This window comes from Antechinus flavipes, chromosome 1 (genome assembly GCF_016432865.1).
Source record: "Antechinus flavipes isolate AdamAnt ecotype Samford, QLD, Australia chromosome 1, AdamAnt_v2, whole genome shotgun sequence".
Taxonomy (NCBI): Eukaryota; Metazoa; Chordata; class Mammalia; order Dasyuromorphia; family Dasyuridae; genus Antechinus; species Antechinus flavipes.
Window position 1 is genome coordinate 323161263 of NC_067398.1, and position 22675 is coordinate 323183937.

At 34.6% G+C, this 22675-nt stretch overlaps 1 protein-coding gene across 1 annotated transcript in view; it reads left to right on the plus strand.

Moving 5' to 3' along the window:
* The window catches only part of LOC127541331 (guanine nucleotide-binding protein G(q) subunit alpha), a 394715-nt gene that overhangs the window by 274046 nt on the left and 97994 nt on the right, over positions 1 to 22675 (plus strand). The window contains exon 4 of the mRNA XM_051966618.1: positions 18496 to 18624. Within this exon, the coding sequence (XP_051822578.1) occupies positions 18496 to 18624 (129 nt within the window). The remainder of the gene's footprint in view (positions 1 to 18495; positions 18625 to 22675) is intronic.

Sequence of the window (22675 nt, forward strand, 5' to 3'; positions counted from 1 at the left end):
TTCCTCCTGAGTTCCATTCTGGCCTCAGACACTTACAGCCTGACAACTAACCTTGTTTACCTTCTTTTCTCATCTGTAAAATAAACTGGAGAAGAAAATGGCAAACCTTTTCAATATTTTTGCCAAGAAAACCCCAAATATAACTAAACCAACTGAAGCACAGCATAGTAAATTAGTAGGGCTTACTTGAATATAAAGAAAGTAGCCAAGGTGAATTTATCTAAAGAAAATATCAATAATATAGAAAGAAAATATATAAAGAAAGTACCAATAATATATGAAACTTTTGCTTATTTTGACTATTTTTATCCATTGTCTGATATCTCATAGAAATTGTTTTCTAACAATCATTCTAGGTTTGTACTTATAAGACAGTCAAAAGTTTAGAATTGTACATTTGTCTTCCATGGAGAATTCAGATGCATACCAGTTGTGGTGTACTTATTCTTTCATTTTTAGTCTAGGTTACAATGTTTTTATTCTTAAATATGCTTTATCACTTTCTACCAGTCATTTTAGGAGAGCAAAGTGGTAGAGTTATCAAGCAATTTCATCTCACATTGTTAGAAAAGAATGGTCATAAGCAATATTGATAGGAATAGAGACTGGACATGTAATTTCACTGATGGAGGAAACTCCTAGTAGTATAAGTTGGTACCTTCTCAGCAACTTCTAGACTTAGAGAGATTCTTAAAGCACTAAGAGAGTAAGTGATTTACCAAGAGTCATGGCCATCATTTGTCAGAAGTGGGATTCAAATGAACTGGATATTTCTGATTTCAAACCTGCTTGTCTCTCTCTTTTACCTCATGCTGCCTCTCAACAACTCATTTTGATATATAGCATTTTAATGATTACAAAATACTTCTCACAACATCTGTTAAGTAGGTAGTAAAAAATATTTTGTTACCCACTTTATAACTGAGAAAAGTGAAATTAACTGTATGGCTTGTTTAGAATCACACAGCAAGTAACAAAAGCTAAGTCTTAAACCCAGATCGCCTGACTTCAAGGCCAGTGCCTTATATTATCCACTAACCTGGCTTCCCTGGAGGGGAAAAAGATAATGGCAAAACACTTGGATTTGCTTTTGTTCAATTGATTTGCCATATGCTTACAACTTGGCAGTATACTTGTGCCTCCATTCTTGGAGCATTATTGTAAGAACACAGCACACTGTGGCCAGCAAATTAATGTATGATTCTAATGCAGGGGACACAGTTGCCAGAGGTCTCCTAGGGAGAATATTCTTGGCTGGTTTTCTATTTTGTTTGGTTTTGTTTGTGACTGAATGAAATCAGATTATCTCATACTTCTAATCAGGATTTCCTTTTAAAGTAGCTTCATTATAACTATAGCAAATTATCTAATAATGACAGTCATTTCTTATCAGTGCACCTATTTACTCTTTTTTTTTTTTTTCTGACAATCGCAATTGCAAATACATGCTGAAGCTATTTTCTCCTAATGCTTCTCTTTGAAATGCTTATCTGGAGTTGGTAGAGATTGAGAGTAAACCAAAATATAAGACCCTGGAGCAGGGGGGAGGGGGGAACTTCCCTGGTCTTCTGAGATGTAAATTCCATTCTGTTATTTTATAATTGTCTCTAATTTTAATAAATCACAATGTTTCATTTGATTTTTTTTTTTAAAGAAAGAGGTCAATGTTTTTGCCCATTGGTCTCCTTTTTTTGTCTGGAATGTTCATCCTTTGAATCTCCTATTATTGAATCCTTTTCTTCCTTTAAGTTTATTAATGGCATAATGAAAACAATTCTGAGAAGGGGAAGTCAGAATACTTAAGTTTGAAATTAGGCAAGGCCTGAAACTTCTCTTGGCCTTTGTTTTCTTATGTGAAAAATTAGGAGATTGGGTTTGATGATCTCTAAGCTTCCTTGATCCTCTCAAATTCTATCAAATTCAATGTTCATTGTAAAGTCTTCTGTGGTCTCCCTTTTGGATGTAATCTCTCCCTCATTTTGAACTTTTATAAGCCTTCTCTGTAGCTCTCCTATGGCACATATAATTTTCTTTTTGTTATTTTACTTTTATTATTTCCTTACTCTCCTTGAAGGAGCCCTTTTGGGATAGTGAATAATTTTGGACTTCTCCAGTGACCTGGGTTCCAATTTTCATACGAATTTTAAGTAAAAATTTAGGTAAGTCACTAACCTTCTTCAAGCCTCATTTTCTTCATCTGCAAAATAGGGGTAAAATGCCACACATGATTGCATTTTGTGAAACTTAAAAGTTCTATAGAAATATGTTATTGTTAAATTATAAGAGCCTCAATTCCAAAGACTTGAGAGAGACCATTCTATGAAGAAAAGAGAACTAGCTTTAAAGTGAGAACATGTGTTCAAATCCTAGTTCTATCACCTCCTATTTTGTGTGACCATGAACAAATTGCTTCCTTTTCTGTCTCCAGTCATTCCCCTGAAAAGTGAGAGAATTAGATGACTCTGATTTAGACTGTCAGTTTTCAATCTATGATCTTGCTAGTCAGTAAACATTTATTAAGCACCCACTACGTGAGGATACAAAGAAAGGCTCCCTTTCCCCCCCAAAAAAAAAAATTTCTCTCTAAAGGAACATACAGGCTAATGGTGATAACGTGTAAATTACTATGTGCAAAGTGTAAGTAGGATAAATGGAAGGTAATAACAGAGGGAAGGGACTAGAATTTAGAAGGATCATGAGGGTCTGTTTTGTGGAAAGTGAAATTTTCACTGGGACTTTACAGAAACCAGAAAGCCTAAGAAGTAGAAATGAGGAGAGGGAGAATTCCAGCCATGAGAGGACAACCAAAGAAAACACTTGAGTTAGGAGATGAAGTATATTTATGTGGGGAAAAGCAAAGCCAATGCTACAAGATCCTAGAGTAAACATGTGGGGATTATTAAAGTGTAACAAGACTGAAAAAAGAGGGAGAGGCAAGATTATGATGAGCTTTAAATGTCAAACAAAGGATTTTATATTTTATACTGGAGGTGGTAGAAGCCATTGAAGTTTATTGAGTAGACAAGTGACATGGTCAGACCTGAGTTTTAAGAGCATTGATTTGACAGCTCATGAACGTTTGACTGCTGGAAAAGACTTGAGGCAGGATTTGAGATCAATCAAATGGCTATCAGAGTAGTTCAGAAATAAAGTTATAAAAGCCTGTATAAGGTTGTGATAGTGTCAGAAGAGGGAAGGGAGTGTGTTCAAGAGATGTCCATAAGGTAAAAATCAATGGAACCTGTCTATAAGTTGGATTTGGGGGTGGTGAGAGAGTGAGAGTAAAGGATGAAAAGTTGGGAGCCTGAATGCCTGGGTGTATAGTGGTGCTTTCAACTATAACAAGGAAGTTCAGAAGAGGAGAATGTATATTAGGAAAAATAATCAATTCAATTCTGAATATGTTAAGTTTAAGATGTTCATGGAATATCCGGTTTGACATATCCAGTAGCCAAATAAAGATACAAATCTACCCAAAGAGATACTAAAGAAGGGAAAGGGACCTGTATGTGCCAAAATGTTTGTGGCAGCCCTGTTTGTAGTGGCTAGAAGCTGGAAAATGAATGGATGCCCATCAATTGGAGAATGGTTGGGTAAATTGTGGTATATGAATGTTATGGAATATTATTGTTCTGTAAGAAATGACCAGCAGGATGAATACAGAGAGGCTTGGAAAGACTTACATGAACTGATGCTAAGTGAAATGAGCAGAACCAGGAGATCATTATATACCTCAACAACAATACCGTATGAGGATGTATTCTGATAGATGTGGATTTCTTCGACAAAGAGATCTAACTCAGTTTCAACTGATCAAGGATAGAAGCAGCTACACCCAAAGAAAGAACACTGGGAAATGAATATAAACTATTTGCATTTTTGTTTTTCTTCCCAGGTTATTTACACCTTTTGAATCCAATTCTCCCTGTGCAATAAGAGAACTGTTTGGTTCTGCAAACATATATTGTATCTAGGATATACTGCGACATATTTAACATATATAGGACTGCTTGCCATCTGGGGGAGGGGGTGGAGGGAGAGAGGGGAAAAATCGGAACAGAAGTGAGTGCAAGGGATAATGTTGTAAAAATTTACCCTGGCATGGGTTCTGTCAATAAAAAGTTATTATAATAAAATAATAATAATAATAATAATAATAAGATACATATCTAAAAATCTGCAGAAAGATTAGAGCAAGATAAGAGATTTGAGAATAATTAACATAGAGATGATAACTGAATCCTTGAAAATTGATCAGATCTAATGTAGAAGAGGGGGAAGAATAATAAACATTTATATAAAATCTGCTATGTGCCATAGACTCTGCCAAACCAATATTATCTTATTTGAACCTTGAAAAAATCCTGCCATGTGGATACCATTATTATCCTCACTTACAGTTGGGAAACTTAGGCAAACCAAGATTAAATAACTTATCCAGGATCATATAGTTGCTTATCTGAGGCTAAATTTGAACTCAGGTCCAGTGTTCTATCCAGTGCCTTTAGTGGGAAGAAAAAGAAAAAAAGAACCAGGATTGAACCTTGTGACACACCCACAGTTAGTGGGTATGATCTAAATAAAAATAAAAATTCAGGAAAGGAGACTAAGAAGTGTTCAGGAAGGTAGGGTAAAAGCTTCAAGTGAATGAAGCGAAGGTAAGGCAGTGTTTCAGAAATCTTAAAAGAAAACAGTATCAAGAAGAAAGTGATTGAGACTACCAAAGCTTACAAAGAGGTCAAAGATGAAGATTTTAGATTTATCAGCTAAGAGATCATTAGTATCTTTGGACAAAGCAGTTTCAGTGGAATGATGAATTTGGAAGCCAGAGTATATAGAGTTATGAAGAGAATGAGAAGAAAGGAAATGGAGACAATGGCTGTGGACACGGGTCTCGAGGAGTTTAACCACAAAAGAGAAGAGAGATGTGGGATAATAGCTAGTAGAGATGGATGACTCAAATGAGAAAAGTTTTTTGTTTTGTTTTGTTTTGTTTTGTTTTGTTTTTCATCTTTTCAAAGGGTAGAGGAGATGTGAGTATGTTTATGGCAACAGGGAAATAGCCAGTAAACACAAAAAGATTTAAGATAAGTAAGAGTAAAGATGATAGAGGGGGCAATTTGCTGGAGAAAATGGGATGGAATGGCATTCCTTGTGCATGAAGAGTGGTTAACTTTGGCAAGTAAAGTTACCTCTTTTGTGAGGTGGATGTGGAAGAGGAGATGGTAGCAGAAGGAATCTGGATGATTAGGTGAAAGGTAGAGGAGGAAATTCTCAGTGATGCTCTCAATTTTTTTTCCATGAAATATGAGGCAGGATTTTTCCATGAGAGAGTGAGGAGAAATGAACCAGGTTTGAGGGAAGAACTGTCCATGTTAATTGGTAGGGGATTTTAAAACTGACAACTTTAGTTCATGAGATTCTCTAAATTCTAATTAAATATTCCAGACAACTGAATTGCCATTTGGTTATTTTCCAATTCACACAAATCATTTCTCTTTTATGAGCCAGGAAAGGGTTAAGATGCCAGTTTTTACTGACAAGGCCCTCCTAAGTCTGACTCTTGATAACCCAAAAGCAGGCTGTTTGTTGCCAGAGTTTTAAAAGTAACAATAAACTGTTTTTCTGTTTTCCTAAAGTTCTCAAACTCTTAAATCTTTTGTTAACACTGTCAGTGCAAATGATTACAATTTACATATCCCTTTAGTGGGCTTTGATTAGGGTTCCTTTAAAACTGCTTTTGCTATTATATTTCAAATAACAAATTTCACTGAACTAAGTAGATTTTCTTTCTCTCCCTCTCACCCCTTCATCCATGTGTCCCTGCTACAGTCAGGGAAAGAGGAAAGGGGACAAAAAGGGAAAGAAATTCTTTTTCTTCTATGCATTATCCTCCTAGTCCTGGGGAGGCCTTAATTTGGTTGAATTTGTTTAATTTAGTTTACACACACACACACACACACACATCATTTATTTTAACACTGGAATTGTATGTTGGTCACATCTAAAAACCCATGTAAAGTTTATACAATTATATACAATAAAGCAGTACCATTCATATAGCATATGTTTTACACTAAGCACTTTTGCATTCATGTGATCTTCATAACAACAATATTATTATGTCTCTTTATAAATCAGAAAACTGGGCAGAGATAAAATAATTTGCCATAAATTACATAACTAATACAGAATAATGCATACTTAGAAATGAAACAGAGAATGATGGGCTTGCCAAATGTAGAGATTGGCTTTCTCACCTCACCCTGTCACGGGCACCTGGATTCCTCCCAAGCAGGTGCTGGACAAAGCTTGCTAAAGGGTAGGGTGATGTGCAAGGATTTCCCTTTGATAGTAGTTTCAGGCACCAGAATTCAGGTATTGCTGACCATGGGGCCTTTCCCCAACTCCATCCCCACCCTCTCAAGCTGGGTTGGGGAGGTATTTGGGCAAGTTTGTGTGGGGTCCTCACAGTTATTGCTACTTTCCCCATGTCTACAGGTGAGGCAGAATTTGAGTTTCCCTACAGTTCTTTAGCATTCTCTTTTCTTAATCTGATATGAGATGAGAGGGGTTAGCAAACAGAGGGGCTTGGGCTATGTCGATTTTGTTAGCAATCCCCATAACTGAGATAAACAGGACTCCTGGAAGTGGAGCTTGCTGAGTGATCAGAGTTGTGGAGAGGGTCCCTTCATACCTTCTGGGGTGCTTTCCAATGGAGCAGAAGGGGACTCCAGACAAGATATGAGTCAAGGAAGGGTTAGCAAAACATTGCTATTTAGATTTTTTTTTTCTTTTTCATTCCCTTTTTTCAGAATGGGGTAAATTCCTGGAATTATCCCCAATGTCTTAGGCATTTATTTTCATTTTTTTTTAAGTCAAAATTGTCTCTGTTTTCTTTTTTTTTTTTAATTTTTATTTAATAATTACTTTATATTGACAGAATCCATGCCAGGGTAATTTTTTTACAACATTATCCCTTGCACTCATTTCTGTTCTGATTTTTCCCCTCCCTCCCTCCACCCCCTCCCCTAGATGGCAAGCAGTCCTATATATGTTGGATATGTTGCAATATATCCTAGATACAATATATGTTTGCAGAACCGAACAGTTCTCTTGTTGCACAGGGAGAATTGGATTCAGAAGGTATAAATAACCCGGGAAGAAAAACAAAAATGCAGATAGTTCACATTCGTTTCCCAGTGTTCTTTCTTTGGGTGTAGCTGCTTCTGTCCGTCATTTATCAATTGAAACTCAGGTCTCTTTGTCAAAGAAATCCACTTCCATCAAAATATGTCCTCCTACAATATCGTTGTTGAAGTGTATAATGATCTCCTAGTTCTGCTCATTTCACTTAGCATCAGTTCATGTAAGTCTCGCCAAGCCTCTCTGTATTCATCCTGCTGGTCATTTCTTACAGAACAATAATATTCCATAACATTCATATACCACAATTTACCCAGCCATTCTCCAATTGATGGGCATCCATTCATTTTCCAGTTTCTAGCCACTACAAATAGGGCTGCTACAAACATTTTGGCACATACGGGTCCCTTTCCCTTCTTTAGTATTTCTTTGGGATATAAGCCCAAGAGAAACACTGCTGGGTCAAAGGGTATGCACAATTTGATAACTTTTTGGGCATAATTCCAGATTGCTCTCCAGAATGGTTGGATTCGTTCACAACTCCACCAACAATGCATTAGTGTCCCAGTTTTCCCGCATCCCCTCCAACATTCATCATTATTTTTTCCTGTCATCTTAGCCAATATGACAGGTGTGTAGTGGTATCTCAGAGTTGTCTTAATTTGCATTTCTCTGATCAATAATGATTTGGAACACTTTCATATGAGTGGTAATAGTTTCAATTTCATCCTCTGAAAATTGTCTGTTCATATCCTTTGACCATTTATCAATTGGAGAATGGTTTGATTTCTTATAAATTTGAGTCAGTTCTCTATATATTTTGGAAATGAGGCCTTTATCAGAACCTTTAACTGTGAAGATGTTTTCCCAGTTTGTTGCTTCCCTTCTAATCTTGTTTGCATTAGTTTTATTTGTACAAAGGCCTTTTAATTTGAAGTAATCAAAATTTTCTATTTTGTGATCAGTAATGGTCTCTAGTTCATCTTTGGTCACAAATTTCTTTCTCCTCCACAAGTCTGAGAGATAAACTATCCTGTGTTCCTCTAATTTATTTATAATCTCGTTCTTTATGCCTAGGTCATGGACCCATTTTGATCTTATCTTGGTATATGGTGTTAAGTGTGGGTCCATGTTAGGCATTTATTTTCTTGTAATTGTAAAATGACTAATTGCAGAATTCTTTAATCATTGCTCTCAAAACCTTGAGAATCTCCTAAGAGGTTATTTTAGCAGTTCTATAATTTTAATTACCTACCTTTATTTCTGAAGCCCTCAGCTTGGCCAGAGCTGGGGTCCACAAGAATAATTCAGACTTTTTTTCTCTTTTAAGGTGGGAATCAATAATGTTAAGAAATCTTTCCCAGCATTCTAATGATAGCATAGAAATGTTTTCTTGCTGGCTACATTTTAAATCTTTCTAGGTAACAAATCTAGCTCACAGAACAAACATGACACAGACATACTGCACAGAGACATAGACACAGACAAAAATGACATGGAAGAGGATTGTCCCATCTTTGCCAAAAGCCATAAAATTTCTTTGCCAAAAGCCATCTTATAGTACCTCATGTCCTCTGGCGTCCCAGAGGAGGTAGAAAGGTGGCAAAGATTCCCTAAGAACGTTGCCAAAAATTGTAAGAATTCCTAATCTGGGCATGCCTAGTCAAGGAAAATTTGCTGAATGTGGAACTCAGACTAGCCTTCTCTCAGTTGCTTAGGGTATCCTAGCTATAAGGACTGAGGGAGAAAAAAATGGGGAACTTAACTTGATAAGGAGGAGATGAAGCCAGGGGAGGTCAGATTTTCCCCATACAAGCCACCAAATGTTGAGGTTCAGAAAACTCCAAAATGTTGGGGCCACAGACTGGTGTCACAAGGTGTCTCAAAAGAATTTGCAGGCTTGAACTCCTCTCCAAATCAAGGGGCAAAGTTGATTGTAATTGAAATGCCACTTGAAGTGGGCTAAGTTCCAAAAGAATTTAGCAAATAACCAGGAGAAAGAAGTTGAATTTATAGGATAAAGAGAAACCAAAGCTTTTATTTGCTAATTTTATGGCTTGTAGATAGGTTTGAGGGGTGGTCTGTTCACTATTGTCTCAGAAACTTGGTTATCACTGACCAGCAGATGATCTGTCTTATAGTCAGCAATGTTGGTAGAGATATCCTAAGGCCAGAAGTCTTTAGAATCATTGACAGAGAGATTGTTGGAACAATAGCACTTTAAGGTCAGGGGATCTTAGGATCACTGTGGTATTTCCCTTAGAAGCTGTACCTCCTTCATGACCACATCACTCCCCATTCAAAAACCTCCAGTGCCCTCCCATTGCTTCTTCTGTTTAGAATTTCAACCCTTTTGTATCTTGCTCTAGCCAACCAAAAAGTGGATTTTGTAAATCCATGACTCCAGTGGCCCAGTTGCTGTTATAGTATTCATCTATGAAACTTCATTTTCTCTCTCCATGCCTTCGTACAGGCTTTCCCCATTCATAGAATACTTTCCCTCATCACCTTGGCAGCCTTGAATCCTAGCTTCAGGTGCCATCTTCTCTCTCTGACCTTTTCTGATCTCTCAGTAATGAATACCTTTCTAACTCCAAAATAATATGTAAATTTTGGAGATTTATATGTATCTGTTATTTCCCCAGATGGAATGTAAGTTACTTCATAGCTAGGGATGTCTTTGTATCACTAATACCTGGCTCATAATACAGTATATAGTGCCTGGCTCATAATAAAAGTATATTGATTAATTGAGTGATAAGATTTGATCCTTACAACAACCGTAAAAGACAGATGCTACTATTACTTCCATTTTATATTTGAGGAAACTGAAGCAAACAGAAGTATGGGACTTGCCCAAGATCTGAACCATTTCTGAATTAAAATCTTCCTAGTTTTAGGCTCAACACAATTCACTTTACCTCCTAGCTACACAAACAAAAGAATCAGAGTCCACTATTATGTTTGGGTTTTGTTGTTGCTGTTTTTAATTCCCACTTTTTTAATAAATGAAAACTATTTATGGCAAAAGTTAAAATCCTGCAATCATTTGGATACTTAGAATTGATAATCAAAACATTGTTTCACCTCCACAATGTATTTTCTCCTTGAATGAGATGAAAATAGATGTGTTGATTTACCTTTTTATGACTAACCAAGTAGATAAAAGGGTTATGTTGCCTCTCAGCAACAGGGATCACATCAAACAGGTGTGAAAGATTTGAAAACAGGCAATACACTTAGATGTGTAGTACATGAGGCAGGCAGGGAAGAAACTCTTTGAACTCTTCCTTTTCTAGTAGCAACTTTATTCCACTATTATGTTAATGGATTTTTAAAAACAATTATCTCCCTTTTTTTCCAAATGACCCCTTTTGGTTCTTCAGTCTCAACTATGTAAAGATAGTTTCTCAAAAATCACTGGATTTCTGCTCTCTCCTTGGCTTCCTTGCTTTTGATAATGACTCCTAAAGCCTAGAAGAGTGATCTAGCTTTTTAATTCCCTTAACAATATTACTATCACAATGAGGCCTCTTCTTAATTTTTTTAATAAAACAAACCTAGTTTCTGTAACCTTCTTTTCAATAATTAAAGTGTAAGAAGCTTGACAGAACTCTTAACTGTCCCATATCTTCAGCTTTATATCATATTAGTAATATGAGTAAAAAAGCTATACAATAATGGAGTTAACATCACTTCAGGAAACCTAGGTGCTGTAGAATTCCTCCATTTTTTTGGATTATGTTATTTCTCTAGTCTAAGAATCTGCTTTATTTATCTTTTTATGATGGATAGGCTTTGCACCAAATGTTATCAAAGATTCCTTTTTCCTCTTGCCACTCACCCACAGATATTTTTTCCTTTTTGGTTTCATGACTGAGGATTATATGCCTATTTTTTTTTCTGTTAGGTTTTTTTAAAATTCCAGCTGTAGTATAATGTATTTTACTTGCCAACTTTTGTCTTACATTTCCTAGTTTCTTCCCTCTTTAAAAAATTGCTTTTAAGAAGTCTGTGCTTCTTCTTTCTGTTTTTATTACCCTATCAATTCTTAGTTGGATACAGCCTTTGTGACTTAAGCCTTCCTTCAATTGTAAGGAAATCATTAATGGACAACACGGGTTGTCTATCATTCTACTTACATGGCAAACTTGCCTCCCTTTCTAGCGATCCCTCTTATGATTACCCTCTTTTTGTATAGCATTTACACAATTCTTCCTTGACAGTACATTACTACTTCCTCTCATAAACAGAATAAAGCGACACATGAAAAGCCATTGCACAGACAGGTATAAAATGGCCCTTTTGTAGTTGTCAATACTGAAGAAAGGGACCTACAAATTCTAATTCTTCCATGCCATGCTGCAATCAACCTTAGAAAGCATCTCATCCCACTCTTTGAATGATGAGCAACTATCACATTTCCCCAACTTTTTTTTTAAATAAAGAATTATGATTTTTAAAAAAAAAAAGCAGCATTAGATGACATTTTAGGCTGAAGAGATTTTTTTGGAGGGGGTAGTTATAAGACTTCTATATGCTGGCATTGATCATGAAGCTGTCAGTTATCTTAGTAATATGTTTCACCTGTGCCATGTTAGCCATTGCTTCCTGACGTCAGGAAAGAGCTTTTGCCAGCCATTTGTTACACATACATCGCCTTGGTAATGTACCTTGTGCCTGTCACCATAGCAACCCCCTGAGAATGACCTCAGCAGCCACTGGGAGTCATTTTTAAAAAACAAATTATAGCTATAATTAACTTTGTGAATTTACTCTGTGATATAAATTTGTTCAAACCTGGGTGATTTTTTTTTTTAAAAGGTTAAATGAATGGAATAATCTATGCCATCTCCCTTCCTTCTCTCCCACAGCAGCCTTTCTTTATTTTGTTCAGGGCTTACAAAACAATGAATGAGTACAATAAGGTTAAGAGATTGTAACTCTGTATCTTTCTCTGAATGTGACAAATGAAACAGATACACTTTCTCTCTCCTGTCTCTCCAGCAGAGTAGGATGTGTTGTATACATGAGCTACATACATTTTATCTCACTCCTGGAGAAATGGGCAATAAAGTTCATTCTATAAAACAGGAGTTCTCTATCTTTTTCAAAGGACATGCAAAACCACAGAGTGAAGAAAACACTCTGTGGGATGAAGAGTTGTTAACTCTAACCCTACCAGGACTGTCACTTAATTAGCCAGCATTTATTAAGCGCTTGCTGTGTACCCGGCATATAAAGATGGCTGGGAGGCACAGTGGACAGAGTACTGGGCCTGAAATCAGGAAGATCTGAGTAAAAATCCAACCTCAGACATTGGTTGTGTGACCCTTCACTCTGCCTCAGTTTCCTCATCTTTAAAATAATCTGGAGAGAAAAATGGTAAATCACTCCATCATCTTTGTCAAAAACTCCAAATGGGTAATAAATAGTCAGATATAGTTGAAACAACTTAGCAACAACAAATATACTAGGGATATGTTATAAAATGGAGAACTTCAACTTGTAGTAAGATCAGGAAATCAGCTCTTAATTAATTGTAGCTGTATTATTCAATTTGTGAATGACCAAAAAGCAAAATTTTTATCCTGGGTAGATTTTCATATCCTTCAATTAATTTTTTAAATGTATCAAGTATTTACCAAATATAAATACTAAAGCGAGATTTACCAAAATAAATACCAAAGCGAGATTGTCCTCATATCTCAGAAGCTAACATTTTGGAAGGCAACATGTATGGTGGAATGGTAGCTAGTGAGGGGAGTTTTTCATCTGGGGAGAATGAATTGGATTGTCATTCCTTTTACAGTGACAATTACTGTTTCCAAAGAGAAAGAAAAGGAAAGGGAGAAGCAGGGAGGTTAGTACACATATGGCAGGAGACTGGGGGTGAAATGCACAAGTGGGTCCTAACTGAATGGAATGTGAAACATGGTCTAGGGCAGTGGTTCTCAAACTTTTGTTTTCAGTATCTTTATCCTATTAAAAATTATTGAGGATATCTCCAAAGCATTTTTGTTTATCTGGGTTATATTTATAGACATTTACCATATTGGAAATAAAAACTATTTTTGAATTGGTAGACCCTCTAAAAGGGTTTCAGAGATCCCCAGGATTCTCTGCCAGGGGTCCTCAAACCTTTTAAATAGGGGGCCAGTTCACTGTCCCTCAGACTGTTGGAGGGCCAGACTATAGTAAAAACAAAAACTTTGTTTTGTGGGCCTTTAAATAAAGAAACTTCATAGCCCTGGGTGAGGGGGTTAAAGGTCCTCAGTTGCTGCATTTGGTCCACGGGCCGTAGTTTGAGGACCCCAACCCTAGACCATACTTTAAGAATCACTGGTCTAGGGCTTGGCTAGATAGAATGGGTTAGGTGAGTTTGTATTAACTCACCGATCAGAACACCTGATAATGGATTTCTAAATCCTTCTGTCACACTTCTAGATTGTTTTCATAACTACAAAGAAATCTTGTGATGAGGTATTGTGAATGGAACCCTCTGGATTCTAACTTTTTGCAGAAGACCATTATGTAATTAGAATGTGAAGATGTTCTCTTTTTACATATTAGACTGGAATCTAATTTTAAATACTAAATTTCTTTGCCTCTTTATGCACATATAATTGCACTATATATGAAAACACATAGGGTGATCATCCAGTTGGAAAAAAAAATGTTTTTGTCAGGAATCTGGGGACGTGCCCAAAGGCTTATAAAATGTACGACTACGTTACCAAACTAAAACAAAATATATTTTATTTGATCATTTGTTTTTTGGATTTACTTTATTAAAGACTAAGTATCTAGAGTATTATTTTGCCAACTGTCTGCAAATTTAGTTCTTAGAGGGATATTAAGTTTATATAACAGCACAGTGATTTGGTCTTGGAGTCTGAAAGATATTTGTCCCACCTATTAGCCTTGTGAATGTGGGCAAGCCATTTGAGCTCCACATGACTCCTTAGAATTAAACAACTAAGTTATAGAGGAACAATTGTCTTAGTGAAATAGTTCTTTCTTATACCAGGAGTTCCCTCCATTGACAAAATTATAGATCCTTCAAGTATTAAGTCAGAGATCTTTTGAAGGAGCTTAAGACTATAATCACAATTTACTATAATCACAATTTTTTTTTAGCATACTTCCCAAATACCAAAGCATTGTTAGAAGACCTAGAGTGTTGAACTTTTATCAAATTTGTAGGTTGTTCAGTATTTCATAGGTCAGACAGCTACTCTGCTATCCTACCGAGATGCAAGAGGAAAAAAAAAATAGGTTTCTTGCAAATTGGTCCTCTACATTTTGGAACATCTCAGACAGACAGATGACTTAAATCATGACTTCATATTTATAGATAGACATGATTTATTTTATTTTTATTTATTTATTTAAAGTCAGCAATTAAAATCAGGTACCATGTATAAATCCATCTAAGGTTCTTTCCTGTTCCTTAGGAATGCATTTTCTCTTACTGAACTGAGATTAAGATTGACCAAGATTCCCAGGTTTCACTGTGACAAAATGATGTCCCACTTAATGTGCTTTTCCTCTGTAAGTCCCATGCACAATTGAATATCAATGTTTATTAAAAGAGGAGTATCAAAGGGTAGTCTGTGGATTCACAAAATAGTAAAGTCTTTGTGAAACTGAGTCAGTGCATGAACACACAAGTTCATGAAGCAAAAGAATTATTTAACCAGTGACCAAAGAATATCAGGAAAAACAACATTGAAATATGCCAAGACCCCTCATTAGCGCAGTATTCAGTTTTGATTTCAAAAGATTAATAGCAAAACTTATTTCCCTTCTTTAAGCAGAAAAGTAGTGGACTCTACCTGCAAAATGAACTAGATATTGTCTGACGTGGTTGATGTATCAATTTGCTATATTTAACTATGCTTCTTTGTTATAAGAAAGGATTTTATTGAGGGCTTGGTGAGAAAGATAGGTAGAAATAGTCTTGGAGATGTGACAATGATGTTTTAAATAAAACAACAATAAAACATTTGTTTTTTTTAAGAAGAAATTTAATGTCAAGCTTTTTGCTAATCACAAAAAGAATTCTAGCTTTTCAAAAAACTCAGCATCCTGGATGTAATGGTAGTTACCAATGTAATAAGTTAAGTAGGTAATCATTGATTATCCATTGAAGCAAATAGATTCCAGTGTAAGCTTTCCAGTATAATTTCAAAGTTATTTAATTTCTGACAGTGTTGTTCTTTGTGCAATATGTAGCTGAATATATGCAATACAGGTTTCAAAATGGATTTTTGTTTTAGCTTTTCAAAATAAAATCAACACATGACAAACTGGAAAACTCAGATTTTGTAAATCTATTAATGCTGCAACTCATATTTTTGTCCAGTTTGCAAATGTAACATATAAGAAAAACCCCAGCTACTGAGACAAAGGAAGCATAGGAATTAGAAAAGAAAATCCTTTAGGACAGGGATTACTTTTGCCTCTTTTTGTATCCCCAGTATTTAGCACAATTCTTAAGGTACAGTATTTGCTTAATAGATGTTTATTAATTGATTGATTTTTGTGCTTAAAGGAAATCTATGTCACATACTTTGGCGAATCTTCAAAACTAAATACTATGTTCCAATTATACCTGTCAACACATAAAGACCACATTCTGAGACAGTGCTCATTGTTCCAAATCTAAAGTGTCACCTCTACCCTTACATTTCTTTCACCCTATTTCCTATCCTACCTCCCCATCTGGAATCTCCATTTGCTCTCATATTTAAAGGAATTAGACTGTTTCAAAATAATCAGAGGAGTACAAACTTCTATCTTAACAAACATTCACCTGTTCGAGGTTAGACCCAAAAGAATAATAATTAGTTGCCTGGAAGAAGTCATTGAATGATGTTGTAGAAGATTGGATCTATGATTTCAAAGAAACCTGGATCTGTCCCCATGAGGATCCTCTCTCTACAACTTCTCTATAACGTATATATTTAGAGAGTGCTGCCTCTGAATAATAGATTTCAAAAAGGGGATCTCATTGGAGCAGCTAGGTAGTGCAGTGGATAGAGCACCAGCCCTGGAAGGAGAACCTGAATTCAGATCCAGACATTTAATATTTCCTAGCTATGTGACCCTGGACAAGTCACTTAATTGCCTCACACAAATAAATGAATGAATAAAAACAAAAAGGATTATTTTCTTTCCCCTCTGTAGTTAGAGAAGCATCTGTATTATAGTGGCTAAAGAATTAGTCTGGGAACAAGGAAGACGCCAGTTTAAGTCCTACTGCTGACAGATACTATCATGTGATCCTGAGCAAATCATTTAACCTTTTAGTGCCTTTGGAACTTTATTAAGTTGCAGAGAAGTCTGAGTTAGTAGAGGAGTTTTCACATCTTGGATTTCTCTGTGGGAATGAAATCCAGGTCCAGTCTTATCATTTCATTAACAGGAACTCATTCTTTCCTATGAGGGACTGAAGTTGATTAGAAATTAAGTGGAATGCTTTAATGAAACACTTTAAAATCTTCTAAGCAAGTAAAACTATATATTAAGAATTTCCATGCTGCAAAAAGGATATGGTTCTTATTCCAAGAATGTCATTTAATATAGATTTCATTTGAGCAAGTTGCCTGATTTTTCTGGGCTTTTATTTTTCATCTATAAACTAAGTTGGACTTAGGGATTGCTAATGACCCCTTCCAAATCTAAGATCTAAAATCCTCTGATGAGGATGTCTTTTAAGGTCTCTTCAACTCCAGAATTCTGTGAGTTGACAGATTCTTAATGCTTCATGATATGATAGTGCAAAACAGAAGAGTATTTAAGGACATATCTCATTCCTCTACTCATTCCCAAACTATTTCATGAAAATGGGTGGGAGGGAGGAGAGGAAAGCAATGTGATAGGTATAAAAGCTATACTAAAACTATGTTTCTGTGTAGAGATTAAAATTTTTTTTATAAGACAGCTCAATTTCCATAGTATTTTCACTGGTGTTATTTATGTATTTTACTTCCATAACTTGAAAGGACTTATAGTTTTTTCTCTTCTAAATCTCAAATCACTAGGGTTTGTTTATTGGTTTTAGCTATTCTGTTTTTGGTTTAAGGCTTATTTGTGATTTTCTTTTTTAAAATAATAGGTTTTTTTTTTTTTTTACATTTCAAAATACTTGCTATGCAAAGATAGTTTTCAACATCCACCCTTGCAAAACCTTGTGTTCCAAATGTTTCTCCCTTCCTCCTCCCCCTCTCCTAGACAACAAGTAATCCAATATAGATTTTAAAATGTGCAATTCTTTTAAACACATTTCCTTATTTGTGATTTCCAAAGTAAGTTAAGTATTTTAACATTATGAATCTTAAAATTTAGAGCCCACATCCAGAAACTGTGGGGGAAAAGTGACCTATTCAAGAAGAAAAAAAAAAAAAAACACAATCTAAATGCATCATTCTGTTCTTCTTAGGTCTAAGAAAATTACATTAATTTTGGAGTCACTTAGGTACCTGTATTTTGTACCTCCTCAGAATACCTCCAGTTATAACAAGTGATATCCTTTAAAACTCCTAAATACTAACTTTCATTCATTTTAATTTAATAAATGCATATAATAGGGCACTTTGGAGTATATAGAGGAAACATGGAGGAGTCACAGAATCAAATGAATTTCAGTAGATGATGCTTCTGTCTCAAAAGGAGATTACTGATTCATTACAGTGCTATAAATATATTAGCTGCTATCTTAAGAGTTTCGTATCAACAGTGCATTTTCTTAAGTGTCCAGTTTTATATGAAGAGCAACTTTGACATTAGAACATATTGAATTAAGAATTTGTGTCCTTTTGGGGGATAATAAGGTTTATCTAAAGGAAATTACTTTAGTATCCTGCAGATAGACTAGCTAGTATTCATTCAGTTTTGTAAGCGTTGGTAATCAGTGGTGAAAATAACAATTATAGATGAAATCCACAAATAATCCAAAAAACACATTAGCTTTATCTTCTTCTGCATCCCAACCCCCTACCAGAGCTGCTAACTAGCAAAGAAGTGAGGTGATTTCATTTTAATTTCCTGTTTCCTCTCCTCCTTGAATCACATATGAATTTGTCCCAACAAGTAATAAAATAGTCCAAAGGTGACAAGAGGAAGGAGACAAAATATGAAAACTGGGTAATTACAAACTGTATATTTATCCTCCTAATAACTGAAAGTTTATTCTTTCCTTTATACCTCTCAGATATCCCTTCTTTCTTCTCAGCTCTCTCTTCCTTTTTTTCTTCCTCCCATCTTTGTCTTCCCACCATTTCTCTTAATGGAATTTGGTATTATGGTGTCACTGATATCACTATTGTTTCTTCCCACCTGTAGCTATCTTAACGACTTGGACCGCGTAGCAGATCCTGCCTATTTGCCTACTCAACAAGATGTCCTTAGAGTTCGAGTCCCCACTACAGGGATCATTGAATACCCCTTTGATTTACAAAGCGTCATTTTCAGGTAGTAATCTAGTCCCTAAAACCCATTTTTGAATTATGTCATGTGTAAAATGAAAATTTGTTATATGAAAATGAAAATGAAAGCTTGTGTAAGTGTAAGGAAACTATATGAGAAAAACTGATTAACTGTGAATTTATTTTAAACTGTCCTTTAATTATCATTATGATTCTGATAATTAAAAATAATCTTTCCTTTTTTTACTTTGCTTTATTAATCTGTCAACAGAGAAAATTTTGTTTATAAAGATTTTCATATGGCTTTCCTCTACTTAATTTCTATTACCAAATACAGGACTTTTGACAAAGATAGTCTTGATTAAATCAACCTCATAGTTGATTGAATACCCATGAAGGGAGAAATAGAAGAAAGTTTATGTTTGTAGGAAGTGGAATTAAACTCAAATGGATAAATATTGATTCTATTCTTATATAAATTCATATTAACTGTTGAGCAACTTGTCCATTATTGGAAGTATATAAGGTGTGTTTGATGCTTTTATGAGGCTATCAATAGGAAAAATTGTATGTTACAGAGATTTTCATATTGCCTTTCAATTAATTTCTACCACATGCAGGATTTTAAAATGCTAATCAAATAACTTTTTAAAAAACATTTATTTATAAAGTTGAATATTTTAAAATGCACATAACATTTGTTGACTGATAGGGTAATTAGTTGGCCTCATGTTACAGAGGAAATGAGAAATAAACTGCCCCCCCCCCATCAATGATTTTTGACCGATGATAATTTTAAAATAATATCATGTGGGTTTTTCCCAAAAATAAGGAGAAAATAAACTATGTAGATAAAGCTCTGTTTAATCTCTTCTTCTACAGTCATTTGGTTATACTCCTAATTAGAATCCAACTGTCATTATACTTTGAGAAATAAAGAGCTGTTATCTGTGGTAATTTGTCACCTTGAATATGTGTCTAAGCAAGAATATATAAAGTTCCCTATGGATGTATACTCTGCCAATGTATCTAAAAAGAAAATATAGGCTAATTAAACCCAGTCAGGTCTTTTATCATCCTATACCAGTTTAGGACCTGTTCTTTCTAAACTATTTTTTACCTTTTGTCTCATGGTTACCACTAGTTGCTAGAAGAGTCATGCCATAAAACAGTGACCAAGTGGAATAACTTCTTGGTCTTGAAGACACAGCATTTTAAAGATCTGTGTTTTAAGATTGACGTTTTAATTATTAGTTTATGTCACAAAAGATTTTGAGAAAAAAATTTGCAAAAAACAAATTTAAAAATGGAAATTTTGATCTTTAAGGCACTTGGCATATGTGACTGATTGATCATCAATCCAGATTATTCTTTATTTCATATTTAACAGATTCATCAATCAAAGCATTTTTAGTAACATGATTCTGCTCTAGAAAATGTAATGTGTAACAAGGACAATCAAATGCCACTAATAATAGTTTTTTTTGGTAGAATTAATCTGGAAATAAATTATGTGGGATGAAAAATCTACTCTGGTTCAGATATAAGCACTTAATAGCTGTTTTTTGGTTGGTTGGTTTTTTTCCCCAGGTTGAGATCATAGAGAAGTGTTTTTAACATTTACAGTGTTCTACATAGACCTAAAAATATTCTATTTTGATAACCTCCATTTATTATTCTCCTTAACTTTATTGTCCATCATCTTATATCCTTTCTTTCCTATTTTTAGAGGTATATTTATAGAGTTCTTTAAAGATTCCAAAACTCTTTCCTTCAAATGATCTTTTGAGATAAGTAACATAATAATTATTTAAATGATTAAATGAGGAAACTGAGATCTAGGGAGATGATGACCTTCCTAAGTTATATGGGTACTAATTGATAGAAACTGGCATTTAAATGCAGGTCTGTTTCTAAATTCAGTTATCTTTTTTCTATACCCTGCTCCTAGAATCAAAATTTGTGGAAGCATTCTTTAAATCTTTAATTTATATTCAGTTCTATCAACTAAAAGTCATTATACTAAAACAAATTCATCAAGAGTCTTACTTGCTAAGTTTTACATCTAATTTAATTTAGTAGAAGAACTTTAAGAATAGTTTTCGTTTGGTTATACATTCACATCCACATTTGAATTTGGTATCATTCATTAAAATGAAAACATATATCTAACCTATACCACAATTGTGAGGACCTTTGCCTTATGTCTAAATAATCAAATCACTGAATCATTCCACAGAATTTTCTGCTTCCTGACTATTTGCAGTAATGTGGAATCCAATCTGGATCCTACAAATTAAGATTGTGGCTCATTTGTTGACTGCAGTCCTTGTTACAGGACATCTAGCACATTTGTTTTCATGATAGTCTGCCTCCAATAATTTACTATCCTTAACTTTTCATCATTTCTACTTTATTCTTTCAGTTAAATACTGGGTATATATATACTTCTGCTATTCACATTTTATTCTAGATCGATATTCTGAGCACAGGAAGTTTAACATTTTTGATCTGATCATTATGATCACACCCTCATTTTTTTTTTTCAAATGTGGCTTGGGCCACTTTGCCTTTTTGTTCATTATCTTGCTGAATTTGGTGACTGAGGTGACTGGATTTTTGCTTCAGTATTCCACTGCTTTCTCAGTCTTTAAGACCATTAGCTTAGATACCCATAAAGCCCCTACAGATTTTCTTGGAATTCTAAGAGGTCAATTATTTTCTAATATAAGAAGGAAGGAAGAAAGGAATGCAGGAAGGAAGGAAGGAGAAAAAAGAGGGAGAAAGAGAGAGAAAGGAAGATAGACAGATAGATAAATATATATGTCTGAGGTATTTACCACCAATTATTATTTCTTTTCTTCCTCAGAGAAATGGAGTTCTGCCTCTAAGGTAGCCTTTAGGGAAAACAGATCTTGTTGGATGACTTTGTGGATCTTGATTTCACCCAGTTCTACATACAACTTTCTTGCTTTAGTTGTATCTAGCATTAATCTCCTCAACAAAAATCAATGTCTTCTGGATTTAGATTACTATCCTGTTATACATTTATTCCTACCATTTTCCCCAACAGAAGTTAATTTCCTCTTGTAGTTAATACAGACAAAATGTTCAGAGACTTTTTTTATTTTTGTGTTTTTATTGAAATTGTCAAATAGTATGTATAAATCAATAACTGAAAAAGGGTTGGCTGAAAAACTATATGTGTGTAACAAGTATTTTTCTCTAAATCCTTCTTATTATGTGGAATACTTTGATTCTTTGCTAAATTAGCATTTATTTCCTTAGCTCAGGGAAATTTAATATATTGACAGAGATTTATTTTTGTTTAACTTTATCACGATTTAGCATATTAGGTTAACAAATATGGTTGTTGTCTAATTAACTTTAGTATCAATTCCATGTCAGAAATTATTGCTCAGCCTCCTAATGGTAAGCTCCTGATATATATCTAAGGAATATTGAATGTTCAGGCAGTGAAAAAACTGCTACAACAGTAAGCTCCCTTTGCTCTTTCTTCTGCCCCAGACTAGGCTATCCTAGAAAAAGTGAGATTTCTGTCATACTATTATAAGAATGATAAATCAAACTGAATGCCTCATTGATAGGAGGACCAGTAACATCTTAAAAGTAAATAAAAGTACCAAAGTAACAACTTAAAAGTCAATAACTATTACATTAATTAATTGGCATAGTTAGAGTAGATCAGAATTTTTATGCCTGTGTTATAGGAGAGGAAGCTAAAGTTTAGCAATTTTTCTCCAGGATGTTCAACATGTGGTAAATCCAGGACTAAAACTTAGAAATTTCTGACATTCATTAAGAATCCATACTGTTTGACTTGACAGTAAATGTGAACTTTTTAAAAATTCAATTTTATTTTATTTTAAATTTCAAATTCTCTCCCCTTCCCTATCTATTGAGAGGTCAAGGAAAAGAAAAAATTATAAATATGTATAATCATGTAAAACAAATGTAGAACATTTTGCAAAAAAAAAAAAATCATTTGCAAGGAAATTTAAATTCATTTCTAAGTCACGTCCTTTATTCCTTAAGAAAGATATAAAATTGGACTATATACTTTTAATGAATAAACC